Below are 16893 nucleotides of genomic sequence, written 5' to 3'. Positions count from 1 at the left end.
ACCATACTCTTTACTCCAGAAACATGAAGAAGTCATGAGATTGTCATGTTTAGAACACAGCGAGTGCTAACCTTAAATACCTAAAGCTTATTATGTATTAATGTTCAGTTCTTGGCAACCTTCCATATCCAGTATCTGTCTTATCTTTTATCAAAAACTAGTGTTGCACCGATACTGATACCAATATCGGCCAGGGCCCTGATCAAGCACTAAAATGGTTATACCAGTATCAGCAAGCACCAACAAATAGGGCACCGATACCATTTTGAGAGCCAAAAGTTTATTCAACTATTGTAACCCATTCCAGGTAAGTATTAAAAAGTTCTACTGGATTCAGTTTATATTAGTCTTGTTCCTGCTTCACAAAGGTAGGCAGCAGCTTGACAAAGCCATGATGGCAATTATTTTACATTCAAGTATTATACAGTTTTTCATATATACACACCCATCAATTTCCAACAGATGGTATCGGTATTGGTCAATACTGCACAGCCAGGTATCAGGTATCTGTATCGGGCCAAAGAATGGCATCGGTGCAACACTATCAAAAACTAGGAAAAGCCCAGCTTTGGTGATGTCATTTTCCCTAACATTGCCTTTATCCTACTAAATAATGTTGATCCCCTCTAACTGTTACCAAACTTCAACCTCAATTAAATGATGCAAACACCAAGAAACTTCTACCAGACAGCTAAAGTATATTTAGGGTCAGATGGATTAAAACAGAAGGGAGACACAGATTTGAGAATAAATGTAGTAACCCAATCAAAAAGCGCTTCCCGGCTACATGTCTATGCCACCAGATTACTGCATTTTTTCCCCCAACAAGCATATTTGTTTGTTCAAGTAAACCAAGATGTGTGTCGAAATCAAAGCATAAAAAGCTGTTAAATTGTTAAATTTAGATTTTGATTCTTTTCACCTCATAATAACCAGGCCTGCTAATGGGGCATTTGAATTTCTTATATTCAACATAAATTAATGTTATATCAATGAAATCAAATGGACCTTTTAATTTCTTACTTAACAAATGTGTGTTTATATGATTTACAAGAATTGCAATGGATTAGAAATTTTGGAATACACAAACAAACTGAAATACTCCGTTTGTTGAATGTGGAACTGTTCATACGAAACACTTAACCACTCACACTTGGTACACAGTGCACGGACAAGCTTCCCCCTTGAAGCCAGTTTGAAAAGGTTTATAGAATCTTAAAATAGCAGCGTGGTCTGTGAGCACAGGGATTAAAAAGAAAAAAAGACACAGTGACTATAGAGCCGCTGTAGTGTGACATCACACAGACAAATACACCACACAAGAACTCTGCCATTGCCATCGCATTGTGCTCCCCAACTGGGGCGTGAGAAAAGGAGTAGAGCAGAAAAGATGGCAGGAGAAAGGGGAAATTGGATAAGGCTGGTAAGATATGACAAAAAGAAAGGGAGAAAGTAAGAAAACACAGAAGATGGCTGTGAAATAGGAGGTCAGGAGGAAGTGATGCAGGGGAGTGGATGAGCAAATATATATATATCAATGCAGTGAAGGAAGCTGACTTGTGTGGGACGACTACTGCAGCGCGGTGTGTTTGAGGCTGAGTAGAGATGAGTGCTGACAGATCGGAGTGAATTGCAAACCATCATGCACACACATCTTTACATAAAAAACGCACACAAACACAGGTGTAAAGACTGCAGGTCCAGTAAAGGTAAATCTCTCAATGTACATGAAAACCTGTTGGATGAAAGCAGCATCCTGCTGTTCTGTCACACAGCACAGGCAGCCAACACGACACATCAACACTGTGTATGCTAAACAGCTGCAGCAGCTCTGCTGAGGAAAGATTGACATCTCCAGCAGCTGTTTCCAACAAGAAAACAAGAATTGAAACTCACTGCCAGCATGGGCAGTGAAACTGAATAAAGACACATAAACAGTTACATGAATGCTTTTTAAGTAGCAAAAGGTTGTTTTTTTTCTACTTTGATAAGTAAAACCTATATGAATACAGGGGAAATAAAAATGTTGTATCCAAGCAGTTTTGGGAAATGTCAAAACTGTACACACTGAAACTGCAGTGGCTGATATATACTGGAGCTTTTTAAAAAGCTTTTGTTGCACAGTTTAGTATTTAGCTGGACAGAAGGTTGGGGGGAAAAATAAAAGACATGCAACAACTGTATATTAAGGGGCCATAAATAAAACCAGGGACAACTGAGTTGAACACTGTAGTCTCTGCCTATAGCGCACCTGCCTGGTGCCCTCTGTGGCTCTAATGTGTTGGAAGTAAAAAAAAAAAGAGAGAGAGAATGGAGAAAAAAAAAAACAAAAAAACACAAATCAAACTCCATTCCTGGAGGTCCGGTGTCCTGGAATTTATAGATGTCTCTGCCTCAACTCCAGAGTCAAATATTCAGGTCATTAGTATGACCCTGGAGAACTGAACTGCATGCTAAGAGGTAATTCAGCAGTTTGATTCAAGTATCATTCCTGGGGGATATCTAAAAGATTCAAGATACTGGCCAATAGAATCTAAAAAGTAGTGATGTTATGAGATGAGCCGAGGCTTTTAAGCATGTGTCGAGTAATGGAGGGGGCGTTTCCCCGAAGTGGTGTCGAGGCGTGATTCATTTAGGGGAGGGGCCAAAATTGATGACGTCCGAAGCCTCGCTACAGCTGACCACTTCGAGAAGTGGTTCAGAAAGGAGACAGGCACAAGGGGGCAGCAGAGAGTAACTAAGAAAATGCAACACAGCCTAAATAGAACACAAACTGGAAAACAAACCAAATATCAACAAAACAGGATGATATAAATAACTCAAAACTCAAAGTCCAAAAGCGGAGAACGATAACACCCTTCATGTCATGCATTCATCTTCAGCCCTCCTAAGACATCTTTTAATAAATCCATTGCAACCACTTGCCCTTTGTTGTTGTTTTTTGTGTGTTTTCTTTCTTTCAGAGAACATTTAGAAAACCAAAAAAACAAACGTTTCATGGAGCACTCATGATTGTAGCATCCTAAAATGCAAAGGTCACATTCAATAAAATAAAACCTCAGCGTAACTTGAGACAAATAGCAGAAACCCGCATATTATGGATTTACATCGAGGCTTAACGATTTTACCAAATATCAAAACTGTGATTATTTTCAACCAATATTACATCTGCAATTTTATATAAATTTTCCTTTCCACTACCCAAAAGTATAGAGTAGTGATGGGTCCAGCAACACTGATGCGTCGAGCCATAGAGCAAATCACTGTATTGCTGCTTGTGTCCTTACAAGAAAGTCATGTGACCGATACAGGAGTTGTTTCCAACTGACACACTAAACTGTGTTTAAAAACATATCTGTCAACATGATGCATCGGCTAAAAAACTGTCTCCTCTTTTGCAGTTCATCATTAAAATTATCAAGAATTTTGGAGCAGCCTAAAAGGAAAAGGAACGTTTCCGCTGTTGCGTTTTTTTTTTAGTTTTCTTGTTGTGTCATACTTTTCCTCGCAGTTATCACTCAACTTATTTAGTAAATAAACTTATCATCTTAGCTTATTTAGTGTTTTTACTAAATAAGATATTTTCATTTTAAACATAGACATGAAATAATTCAATATAACCTACAATAACATACATTATATCATTGTTCATTATATGACCATTGTTGCAGGATTTTACTGTAACCTTTGTATGGAAAAAGGACTTACTTCTGTTTTCATGCATGGATCTGCATGCTGGTTTTAACCACTGATCTCTATTTATTCACTGGATTGCTGATTGGCTGAAAAAAGTACCATGCTGGTACTCCCCACTCCCACAGAGAAATGCAGTAAAAATGCCTACATGTGTAGCATTTGGCTGCAAAAACAAGACGTTTACCGGCTGTGGGAAGATGTTTCACAGGTAATTTCACAAGTCAGTGGATGTACTAACCAAGAAAATCCACATCTTGGACTGACTCGAAGTTTGCAAATGCAATTAATTGCCTGTCCTTAATATACATGACTCCAAAATACAACATTTTATGCCTGGGATGCAAAGTGTGAAAGAAGACAAACACAGAAAATCATCCCAAATACCCAAACACCACTGTGATGTATGGTAGAATCAGTGAGCTTGACAGCATTGATGAGAGGATACATTATACGGTTAGTTGGAGACCGTAGTAAAGGATCACTTTACAGTAGAACAAAAATCCTAAGCAGACAATGGCAACTATAATTAGGCTGTTAGGATCAAAGCATACTCATGTGTTTTCCTGGTCAAAGTCTAGACTTAATTTCTATTAAGAATCTGTGGCAAGGTTCACAGAAACTCTTATCCAATCTAACTGAGTTTGCTAAACCTTGCAAAAAAAGGATCTCTACATGTACAAAGCTGGTAAAGGTATATAAAAAGTACTGTATGCCTTTCCTAATGTAGCCAATAGCAGTTCTGAAAAACATCATCTCTAGGGAGCTGAATAGAATCTAATGAGGCATTCTTCAAGCATGTTTTTATTTCCTTCATCGTCACAAATATGGCTGACTTTTATTTGTAATTTTACATAAAACAAATATTGTAACTTTTGGCTTGAAAAATTTTATAAGATGTAAAGGGTTTTAAATACTTCTGAGAAAAGCTGAGATTTACACAGAATCTAGTGAAAACTTGCAGCTTCTTACAAGTCTAGTGAGTGACTTATCAGAATAGATTATATCAGTAAGCACAGTTTTGCCATCTCGATAATCCAGCATCAGCATTCATTCCTAACTTTCCACTTACACTTTTCCTGCAGGTTAATTTATCAGTGGCCTCCAGGTTAAATGAAATAACAGAAAAGCTACAGCATTTGGCCTATCTCTGAGTAATGCAGCGCTAAGCCATGCTGGGAATGCTTTCTTGTCCTCTAACTGTTTAGTTGCGGATGCTGCTTTTTTTCCAGCAACAAATTTAATGTCTTTCAAGAGAAGGATGCATTCTGTTCCTGTTATCAGTGGAACCATATGCAGCGGAGACATTATAAACTGGTGACTTATTCCTACTTCTGGAAGTGGAATTTTTTTTAAAGATAACATTCATTTTCTCACCCTCAGCTCTGATGAGTTCAGGGCACATGAGTTGACGTTGGCATTTTGTTGAGTCAAATTACTTCTCTCCATGGTCATACAGATGTTGCCTGGGATTATTTCCAAATTGATTATACAGTGTCAGCTACTCCTTGCTCAGGACGTTTTTAGGAACATGGTTTAAAAAAATAAATTTTGTAACTGCAGCTTGATTCTTTTGCCAGAAAAAAAGTTGTGTTCTGTGAGAGGTCCAGGGCAAAGGCCTGAACTTTTTTGATTGGTGTTTGAAAAGGGCAATTTGCACTCCAGAATAAAAAAGGGCAAACTTCTTTTTTTTTCCTTGTCATGAACGCCACTGGTTTTAAGCATCAGAACTAGCTGCTATGAGCCAGCGTGATGGCTGCAGGGTTAAAGCAGCTTAGGTTGTTAGGGCTGCACAGCAGCACTTCCAGTCAGGACCATGACGACCAAGCAGCTAGACAGATATTTTGAAATAAAACCAACCCAAAAGTAGGCTGAAATTTCATTTAAAAATGGTTTTACGTTTGAGTATATATATATATTTATATACCTAATAAAAACTAAGAATTTTTTTGTCTTCTTTTAAACCATTAGTGCTTTTTTCTTTCTTTGCTAAAAAATAAAAAATTAGGTAGTAGAGATATTAACCTGGATTTTACTGTATGCATACATTTCTGATTATGCAAACATATCATATGACATTATAGTTGTTTGTTTTTTTTTTTTTACCAAAATACATTACTTTCAGATAATATTTATCTTCATGTCATAGGTTAAGGAAAAAATGTTTTTTTTATATACGTAGTTGTAGTAACCCATCTAAATGTTGTCGGCGTTATGTATAAAACTCCTGAATTGAGTTAGTTTTTTATCTGTCAAATTTAAGACTAGCAAATATAAAAACAACTGAGCTTTAACCTTAAAAAAAAACACAAAAAAAACACAACTGTAGCTCAACAAATAAAACATGATTGGCATCATAACAACAGGAGCTAACAGTTTTTTTATCTGTGTGTTGTTTATTTTTTATGTTACCTGCCATCAAGTTTAAGTAGGTCAATAAATTTCACAGAGTAACACAAAGAGAATATATTTCATTGAAACCCCAATGCTGAGTCAATTCTGAGTTCTTAAACAATTTGAACCCTTTAATGTATTTTTTTTTTTTTTTAAGTAAATCCCACTTCACATACTGGGTGAAACTGACATGTTTGCAGGCCTGCTTGGACTGTTCAGGAATAGAGACAAGTCTAACATAGATGGTGTAGATTCCAAAAAACAATAAGGGCCTGATCTTCAGAAAGTTTGTACATTTTAAAACATGAGCAAACATGTTTGTACACAGAAAGCAGATCTCCAAGGGAGACACAAAGTGATGTGCATTTGTAATTACTATAAATAGACAGCGTGTGCAAACCTTTCTTTGTTTGCAGGTCTTCATCAATATGTAGATCATATTCTAATGACCAAAATGTGCAAAGGTAAACATTTAGCACATGCAAAGCACCATTTTTGCAGCTTTTTTTTTGTACCTCTAAATTTACTTTGAAATTACGAGTTTTTACCTAAAATATGTTTGACATGAAGCTGAATTATTTTTCTAAATACATTTTTATATTTTGAATGGAGGCTTTTTTTATTTATTCCATTTGTCTGCAGTTTTAACAGTTTTACCATGATTTCAGCTCAACTCACAATTTAACCTGTTATCCTAACACATAGCCATTTGTGTTTGCTGAGAAGCACGAAGGTTCAAATGTTATTTGATTAAATATTAAAAACACAACAATATCTAACTTCTACCTTCTAGTTGTTTTAATCATTTACATTTTTAACTGGCATTGCCTTAATATTTCCTCTACAATCTACTAAATTTAACATCTATAAGGATATTTTGATGGGGAATTGAGCGGGAATTAAAAAGTCAAAGCACATATTTTATAGAACCTGGGAAGATCTGGCTGTATGAGAACTGATAAGAATTAGTGGTACTTTGGTGATAAACTGTGTTTTTTATGGCACAGGATAAATAATAAAAGGGTAAGTTAAAGCTTTTGCACTGTAATGTAATATGATTTGTGGTACCATCTTTGTTTAAATAGTTCTCAAAATAAACCACATTCTGTTTATTTAAAAACGTAATGTCTACATTTGTCTTCTATGTTGTTTTGCCTGATTGGGAAACCATTTAGCTTTTGTGGAGTAGTTTGCATTCTGTAAAAAATAAAAATGAATGCTGTAACATAGCTAATGAGATAAAAAGCTTCCACCACAGTGAAATGTTGAAGCTTGGCCAAATGTACTTCTGCTGAGACAGAGACTTACAACAGAAGATCACTCAGTGCTCTAATGCTGTACTTTGGCCATGTTCCACACAATGAAAAGAGTATTTGTAATACTTAAACATAACAGACAGACAATGGGTGTCCTTTGTTGAGCTACATCTACCCACCCAATAAGGGAAGTGATTGTTCGCCTGATGCACAGAGAATCGAAGCAACTAATCACAGTTCTGTACGGGAAGCAAAATATGGTTTCTTTAGCATAAAAAGAATAGGAGGGCACTTACTAAATTGACCTTAGGACAAATACAAAATTATTATAATGCAGAGAAATGTTGGGATTTAGAGTTAAACTGTGTTTAAAGGTTAGCATGCATTTTAGCCAACAAGAGCCACAAGGCAGCTGCAATTTATAGAACATTTGAATGTTTAGCAGCATGAAGATTAAGTATGAGTTTATATTTTTTGTATTTATTCTTTGATACTAAACATTAATGTTGCAGTTTTAGCTATGTTCTGTCAACGACCATTTTCAGTGATGACAACAGAGATTATTACCAACTATTAAAAGAGGTGTCAGAGGAATGGCGAGCCAGATTCTGCCCTCAGAGCTGGAAGTTTCACACATCACTTATCTTACGTGGGTGAGGTTATAAATTATAAGTCGTGTTCTTTTAGACTAATCTGTAATAAATTTGAATATTACTTTTATTTGCTGAATAGTTTGTTGGAAGACTGTTTTGGAGGAGAAAATTCAAAAGAGGAAGGATTGCTTTCTTCAACAAAAAGTACTCGCAGCTAAAAGTTGATTGGGTCTGTCTAAAAGCGAGAGATGAAAATAATTCCATGAAAAGCAAGAATAGCAACAGGTTGAAGAGGAATGTTATGAAACTTTTTATTGGAGTAAAAACTGAAGCTGAATTATTTGTTGCGTTCTTGAAAATTATTAGAAAGGCAATGACTCCTGTTTTAATAAAGTCAAAGAAATTATCACTCTGTAAAACAGGCTTTCTCTCTCAAGTGATCCCGATTAGACAAATATCACAAGCCTGAAAAAAAGAAAAGAAAAGGAAGAAAAAAATTAAAGCACTGGGTATTTATACTCTGTGCCATGGAACATTTCTGGTATTAAGTGATGCATCCTGTTAAAGATGGTGTTTTTAACCAATGCTTTAATCAAAATTGCATTGGTGACAGCGAGATTCATGTTTTCCAGAAAAAACAATAGCAAATACAGCAAAAAGATGGGTTTTTGTGAAGCAATTCCTGCATTACTGTTAAGTTAGGGTTTTTTGCCAATCTTTATGGCCATGCTTTGAGAGGTTCTGTTAGAGTTATTCTGATTAAATCTAGTGCTGCGTTAAATCTATATACATCTTATTCCACTTGTTTTCCCATGGATAATCACATTGGCCATATGTTAAGTACTCCAACCTCCATAAATCACTAAACAAAATAGTTTTTTTGTTTTTCATATCATAATTTAAATTTTTTTATTCTGGTTTTCTATTTTATTTTTCTATTTCTCTAAATATTGCATTTTTTATGTAAGAAAGTAAAGCAAGGATTATCCTGTCCATTTCTCATCAAGTTGTTGGACTACCAGTTTCAAAATAAGACATTTTGAGGAAAGGATGTAGGTTGGTCATATTGTAGCTTCTATAGAAGAAAAAAGGATTTATCTTACACATGTCGTCACTTTGGTTTGTTCTGCTGCTCAGCCGACCTAGAAGGAGTTGGACCCTCAAGACCAGTGGTGAAGACCAGCTACAGAACTGTGACAGCCAACAGATCAGAACTGAGGACTAGAGGCTGTTTTCTTGTCATTATGCAACCATGCCAACCAAACGACTTACTGTGATTTTTACACACCAAACTTAGAGAAAAACAATTTGATCATGCTTCACAGGACTTTAAGGCTAGCGAGACTTTCTAAAGCCATCCAACATGGCTGCCAGTTTCTTTTGTATCCTAACTACCAAAGCATAACAGCCATGGATGTAACATGCCAGAAGGCAGAAAAGACAATAGAGGGAGAAAGGAATTCTGGATACACATGGGGTTAGATGGAAAGACATTAAGGGTAGAGGAGGGGAATAAATTAGAGGTGAAAGCATTAAAGAGCGTGAATGACACAGCAGTGTGTCTTCTGCCAGTGACAGCAGGTAGAAGGAGCAGGTGTAAAATATTAAAGTAGTTCAGCAGAGAACCTGGGCAAATGGCCCTACCAATATGGGACAGCCCAAGCTGGGACACACAGCTTCTCCAAGACACACATACACCCACCCACACTTTGAAATACATAGACACTGAGAGTATCATCCTGCCATAGTGGCAGAGCAAAGCAGAAAGAACATTCATGTTTAATTAACAACCCTCCATTTCAGCATGTTAGTGTTCTTATGCTACACACTGTGACCCCCCCGCCCTAACCTCACCGTTTACTCCCCCTCCACACACACAGAATAAGAACTAGGAAGTATAAAGAATAGAATAAGAGGGCTGGCGGGGGGAGAGCAAGCGCATATGGGAATGTGGGAAAGCCAACAACATTTCTGAGTTTCCAGAGTGGTCTCTTGGTGCGAGAAGCACAGAATGCCCAGCAAGTACAGCTTATCTCTTGGGTTTCCACATGCCTAATCTACTTGTCCATACGTCGTTCTTTCCTGTAAGCCTATCTAAAGGTGCATCATCTAGTGCTCAGTACAAAAATCTTAACTAATGCACTCAGAAAAAAAGGACAAAAAAGTTATATGGATCAGTGGTGACAGTCTTCAGAGGTGTGTTAAGGGCATAAAGAGATCCCCAATTATAAATAATCATATATAAGAAATTCATTTGCCATTTTTATATCTATTTGAAACACAAAATTAAGCCAAATTCTTTGTTTTGTCTTTCTATTTTTCTTTTAAAAATCTGTTTTTGTATCGTTTTTAGCTTGCAAACCTAAACTGATTGAGTCTTTTAAATACCATTTTATATTTTTTTTTATCTTAAAACAAAGAGAGTAGAACATTTTCAATACTTGCATCAAATTAAAAAAAAAATCACTATTAAAAATCAATTGTTTTTTTCTATAAAAGTTTTTTTTTTTTTTTTTTTTTTTTTTTGTAAAAATCAAAAATAGCTTATCTCAGTTTTCCCAAATGCTACAAAAATGATTTACTATTGTTACTAAGACAGCATCATTTCTGGCTTGCTTGTCCTCTAGGGCTGAAAAAATTTATCGGATTAATCATGATTAATCAATTATTGAAATAATCATCAACTAATTCAATAATTGATTAATCATTAACTGGAGTGTAGAAACATTAAAACAAGCCTTTGGCTGACAGAGCAACCCACATAGAGCAGTAATCATATCATAATTGTAAACAAAATAACATTTTGCATTTAAGATTAAAAAAAAAATGTAGTCTGTCAATATGTTCTACACAGAACGCCTTAAATGGAAAAATTTTACTTAAACCTGGTTTAATTTCGTAAAAAAGTCTTCTTTAAGGAACCTATGGCTATCCGATTATTATTATTGATTAATCGAAAAAGAAATCAAAAGATCGATTTGCAAAATAATCATTAGCCGCTGCACTATTGCACTCTAGTTGGATGAATGAGAAGACGCCCGCTCTCCATACACTGGGAGAAAACTTCTTTGCTTGCTGTGCCTTTTTATCTGTAAAATACCACCCAGAGGATATATTAATTGCTTTAAGAAAGAATGATAATATTTTTGCATTCCAAAAAAAGTTTGTTTAGTTGCCTATTGTTTTTCTTTGCAATATAGTGTTAAAATTGCCTTGCAAAGAAAAAGCACTAAGGCAAAGAGCATAAGGAACAGAAACTGTGTAACCAGCAAATATGTACAGAAGAAACAGAGCAATGAGCTTCTGTTATTTTCTAAGCTACAACTCAGGCAGAGAGTTGTATTAAATATTAATTCAAAAAAGTATAAGTCTAACCTAATTGCCAACTAACCAAAAATCCAAATTAAAGCTATAGTACCATAGATTTCAGGTTTACCCGAATTTGCTTCTAAAAAACAGATAGTATGGATTCTAGGTAAGATTTATTACAGCATATAGATATTAAACTATACTCACTATTATTGCTGGTTTGGTTAAGATTGCTTATAGACCCTAAAGTAAAATTGCAATAAAAAAGCAACATGGTAATGAGAAACATTTCTAAACAACAATACCCTGAAATAAACCTCATCTATCTCTTAGGTAACCAAATTTGAGAAGATTATATAGAAATACAATAAGACTAAACTGAAAAAAACAACATTTTCTTGAAAAAAAAAAAGGTATTACTTTATTTTAAGTAAAGAAAATAATAAAGGCTTTTGGCAGTGAGTGTCAGTCCCCACAGTGTTATCAGTTTTCTGGGAAAACCAGTAGAGTCTGTTTCTGTTTATGTAATTCACGGTGATGGTTCTAAGGCTTGGTGAATAGCTGATAAAAATGACAACTGGAGAAAGCCTTTACTTGAAATATGTCATAATCATGACAGTTAAGTGTGCATTTTGGCAGCTTAGCACTGCTTTAACACCAAGTATTTCACACTTGTTCTGTCCGCCTCCATGTGCTGTATGTCCATTATTTTAAAGCACAGAGCCGCCTCCTTGAATCTTTAACTGAATTGTAAAACTTCTTTCTTGGCAGCATTATTTTCCTTTGCAAATATTATGCTCCCTGTAAAGAAAATTCATGTCTGGATAATTACTCAACATAATTCATGAGTGACCATGTGGCTGTGGAAAAAGTCATATTTAACAATAAGCTACCTTATTGTTTTTTTTTTTATAGTATATAGCAATACAAGTGAATTATTCAAGCTGTATTTTGATCTCATAACAGGACATATAGCAGTTACAAAAACAAAATTCATGCAGCCAAGCCATTACATTGAGCCAGATTTCTTTTTTCAGAGCAGATCATGTTTATTGGTGTAAGGCTGTCATATTTTGTAAGTTTTCATAACACTGATGCCTAAATGTGTTTGACGCTGTGAAATTAATAGTGAGCTAATAGAGCTGGCAAAAAAAGCTAAGGCGAGTTCATTGTGGTGCCGTCGCCATCACAGTTTGAGTGTCAAACACAACACATGTGGCAACCTCCCTGAAAATCCTCACGGTCTCTGTAAATAAGCTTGTGTTTGGCACGTGCACCGGGTAGGGACCACAGCATGTTATTACGCTCAATGCCGAGACAATTCAATGTTTTAATCAGACAATCAACTGAAAAATAATTGCCTCAGCTCTGAACAATGATTAATCCTTTCAGGCGTTTATCAATCAAACATCCCATACCAGTTGTTTTTAATTAAGGTGTCTCAAACCAAATTACCTAATAACGAAAGTGGAATATTGTATCTCTTTAAACGTTGTGAGACACATCTAAACTTTGCTCAGAAAACAGATTTTAGGATTTCTTTCAAGTCAAGTCAAGTCAAGTCAGCTTTTATTGTCATTTTCTACATATATACAAGACATACAAGGGAAATGAAATTACGTTTACGCTCTGCAATATACAAATATACAAGAAATATACAAGACTGACATTTAAAAACTGACATAAAGTGCGGGACCTTCCTGAGAAAAATACAGAGCAGTAAGGGTCACATTTATACAGTATGAAAACAAAACATAAACTATTATTACTAACATTATTATATATAGAGATAATTATTCCCTTAATGAATTTTAGCTGCGGTGTACCGACCGGCAAAAACACGTTCATGTTTACTTTTAAAAAACAAAATCAGCTTTGATTATACTGTTATTTCTTGGCATATGCTTTTCTGACAGAACACCTGCCCTGGAGTCAGGTTTGCTGTTTAGAGTATGTTACCATGGTGACTAGCCTCACAAAGAATGAATCCAGCTTCATGGTACCGGAAGGTCAGGGTTGAGGCTGAAGTTGTCTCGCCAAGCCATTAATTCTGCGTCATGGTACAGGCCTTAGGTCTGTCATGGACTGGATTTTTCTATACAAAGACTATTCAAAACACAATTTTTATACTTAGATAACCTTTATTCTATATATGAACACAGATTCCAAGTCTAGATCTAAGAAGCCTAGGTTTTCCTAAAATTTTGCTTAAACCTCATCTTTTTCTCATGAACCTGATAATGATACAATGTAGGTTATTTATGAGCAGCCTGCCAGTGCTGATTCTGGAAGTCATTTCCAATACCTTATTATTCATTGGCTTTTCTAAGCGAAAGAGGCTTAAAGGCTTATATTGGCAATAAAGGTTTTCTTTAAATATAAACCTGAGCAGATTTCATAACAGTGACAAACTATATGTTTCCCACTTATAAAACCAGGGTTAAACAGATGGCCATCCTCCCCTTTATATTTTTTTTCCTTTGAAGTAAACTCCCTGAGCACCCATACTCAAGTGAGAAGCCCCAAAATAAATTTTCTGTAATTTGATGTCACATCACACTTCCATACCTCTCTGGCAGTTGGCTGCTTTTGCCTTTAATGAGTAGAATAAGTTACTTAATCTACAGGGCAGGCTTGCAGGAACAGCTGTCTGGGGCTAGTTAGTCACAGGCCACAAACAGTTATACCTCTCTCCTGGGTATTGCCCAAAAAAGGCCATACTCATGTACTTTTGCTCACTGCAAAGTTCAATAAGTACACTCAGGGTCAAGTACTCCATTTAATGACATGTTAACAGCAGCAATTAAAGAAAAGAAAGGGATATCCTTCCTTTTCTGTCATTGTTCTCTCGGAAGGCAATTTAAGCCACTGACCTTCATGTTACAACTGCAATCCCGACCTTCAAACTAACTCCCACCGTTTGCCTCACCTCTCTCCCCCTCTTTCTGTTTTACTTCTTATCTTCTCTCACACAGCAACATACAATCCCCAGTCAGCTCCAACTTCAAAAGGCTGCCGTACTACAGCAGTTATTGGTTCCTGTGTTTTGGCATCTTTGCCCTGAGAGATTTAAAAGCTAAAGAACAAGTTGTGTTTTTATCAAAGCCTTTTTTAGTGTGTCAGTCAGCGAGGTCTACATTCAGTACCAAGGAGATAATTCAGATAAGACAGAGATGTGCACCCCTAACTTTGTGCTAAGTATCAACTAAAAACAAAAAAACAAAGCCCCTATTATATGATACATCTCTTACCTTCTCTTATAAAAACGAAAAATCAAGCTTGTGACTTGCCAAGCAGCTTTATCCAATTTGGGATTTATTTCTACGACGTTGCTTTGGTTTAGCATAAGTCAGTTTTAGACCAAGCATAAAATAATTTTTTTACATAAACAATGCACAATTGTCTATTTTAAAAAAAGTGCTCTATGTCTTATGGAAAAGCTTCCTCTGACCGTGCAAAGACTCTCCCAGTGTGTCATTTCCCAATCCGCAAAATCCATTCAGTAACATTAACAACTTCATCACATCTAGATCTGGACTTTACAGTAAAAAAAGGTCTCAGAAGGGGTATTCTATTGTAGTTAATTATTAATGGGCAATATTCCTCTTTTACTTCTATTTCCATTTGTGTATAAGCTTGTAACTCACCATGTCATATTCAATCTCCTGTGCAAAATCAAGAAATATACAAGGGAAAAGCCTTAGTTTGAGAAAAAAAAAAAAAAAAAAAGCAAACACAAGGCAGACAGTGATGTTACATTTAAAGCGGTGGACTTAAGCATCACTTCATCAAAACTGCCCATTACAATCATAAGTATGGCCATATCAGGATAACTATTTATTTTATTTCATTTTTTATTTTGTAGATCAATGTATAGGACAGCTAACAAATAAAGATCTGGTTCAAAAGTGCTCTTTTTTGAGCCCAAAATTATTTTGTGATAAAAAATGATTAGATATACAAGAATTGAGGCTCCTTTTTTCAGTTAGACATAGCAATTCCAGCTCCAGTGTTATTCTCATTTTTATAATCAGTTATGTCAAAAATATCTTTTACATTAGGGAGTGATTCCGAGGTTCACTTTCATTGATCTCACCCATATTTTCTTCACAGACGGTCTTTCCTGATAGATTTCCACACACCAAACATATTACTTAAACAGGTATCTATTTGTACAGAAGACAACCTACAATATGTTTAAAAACAAGTTACAAATACCATGTAATTTCCCATATATGGCAGTGGTCATGACTCATTGAGCTAAGAGTATTTTAAGGTAACTTATTCACTTTTTTTTTTAACTCAACTAGGGAACAGAATTTCTCATTTATAAAATATTATTTTGACCCTAACCCTAACCCTTTCTTTCTTTTAATGTTAGTAATTACAGCTTACATTAAACAGCTATATTAATGTAAACTTTAGCAAGAAGAGGACTGAGGCATGAGTCAGTGTATTAAGAGTCTCTACATACCAACACATTGGTGACAAAGGCATACTGTCAAAGGTACCAAAAGGTGGTTCAATAACCATGCTTTTACTGTGTGTTATTTTTGTCAGCATAAAGACAGGACCTGAACCCCATTAAGAATCTAGTGGATATTTTCGAGAGTAAAATAAGAGACATCAGACCCAGCAATGCAGATAACCTGAAGGCTGTAATTAAAGCAATATAGACTTCCATTAGACTTCAGCAGGACCACAGGCTGATAGCTTTAATTCCACACTGCATTGATGCAGCAATTCATGTAAATAGAGACCCAAACATGGTTTAAGTGCTAAGAAATCGAGATAGTTTTACTAATTAAGATATTTTTTAAAATGCAGATAATCTTTTTTATTTTCTCACTTATTATTTGCATTTTCTGAGACACTGAATTTCAAGTTTTCATTATCTGTAAATCATTATCAAAATGAATACAATAAACAAGGGACTGAAATATCCCTCTATCTGTAATTAATTCATAAAACAAATAAGTATATTTCCTGAAATAAGCAGAAAAGAATATTCACATTTATCAGAATATTAGTTCTATTTTTTAAATGCAGCTGTGGAATAACATAGACTCAAAGCTTGTTAACACTAAGTCATTTATGGTAAAAAAAATATATATATAAAAAGTGTGCAAAAACACCAAAAAACTTCCCACTTTATTTCATACACGGATAACAGATCATAGAACCACTTAATTCCAACGGTGAAACATTATGTACACAGAAAAAAATGAAGTATAGGTTACTTACCTTATCAGCCATTATCATAGAAGAACCACCATGAACTCCCAAAACCGGAAGCTGTGTCTGAACTGACAGGAAGTCCAAGATCTGGGCAATGGCCTCCTGATCGGTGCCATCAGCAAACACAAGGCCGTGGAGACGAGTGCGAGACACAAGTTCACACACCTGAGACACAGTGAAAGAGCATTTTAACCCAAGGCGACACAGATAGTTCACATAGTATAGATGTCAGTGTTGCACAATTCATGTTTAATGTATAACATTTGCTATATCAGCTAAAGGCATTTGAAATGCAATTATTGTCAGCTGATAATTACCAAGTGCCATTACTACAGGCTTTTCATGATAAAGAAATGGTTTGCCTGTTGAATGGAGTCTCTTTGTTTCAGGTGTTCTACAGTAGACCCGAT

At 35.5% G+C, this 16893-nt stretch overlaps 1 protein-coding gene across 1 annotated transcript in view; it reads right to left on the bottom strand.

Annotated features, from left to right (window-relative positions):
- Positions 1 to 16893, bottom strand: part of LOC107094088 (glutamate receptor ionotropic, NMDA 2A-like) — a 185431-nt gene that overhangs the window by 111160 nt on the left and 57378 nt on the right. The window contains exon 4 of the mRNA XM_015389502.1: positions 16490 to 16648. Within this exon, the coding sequence (XP_015244988.1) occupies positions 16490 to 16648 (159 nt within the window). The remainder of the gene's footprint in view (positions 1 to 16489; positions 16649 to 16893) is intronic.

This window comes from Cyprinodon variegatus, unplaced genomic scaffold (assembly GCF_000732505.1).
Source record: "Cyprinodon variegatus isolate N-32 unplaced genomic scaffold, C_variegatus-1.0 Scaffold463, whole genome shotgun sequence".
Taxonomy (NCBI): Eukaryota; Metazoa; Chordata; class Actinopteri; order Cyprinodontiformes; family Cyprinodontidae; genus Cyprinodon; species Cyprinodon variegatus.
The sequence above is the reverse complement of the archived record's forward strand: the minus strand, read 5'-3'. Positions and strand labels throughout refer to the sequence as shown.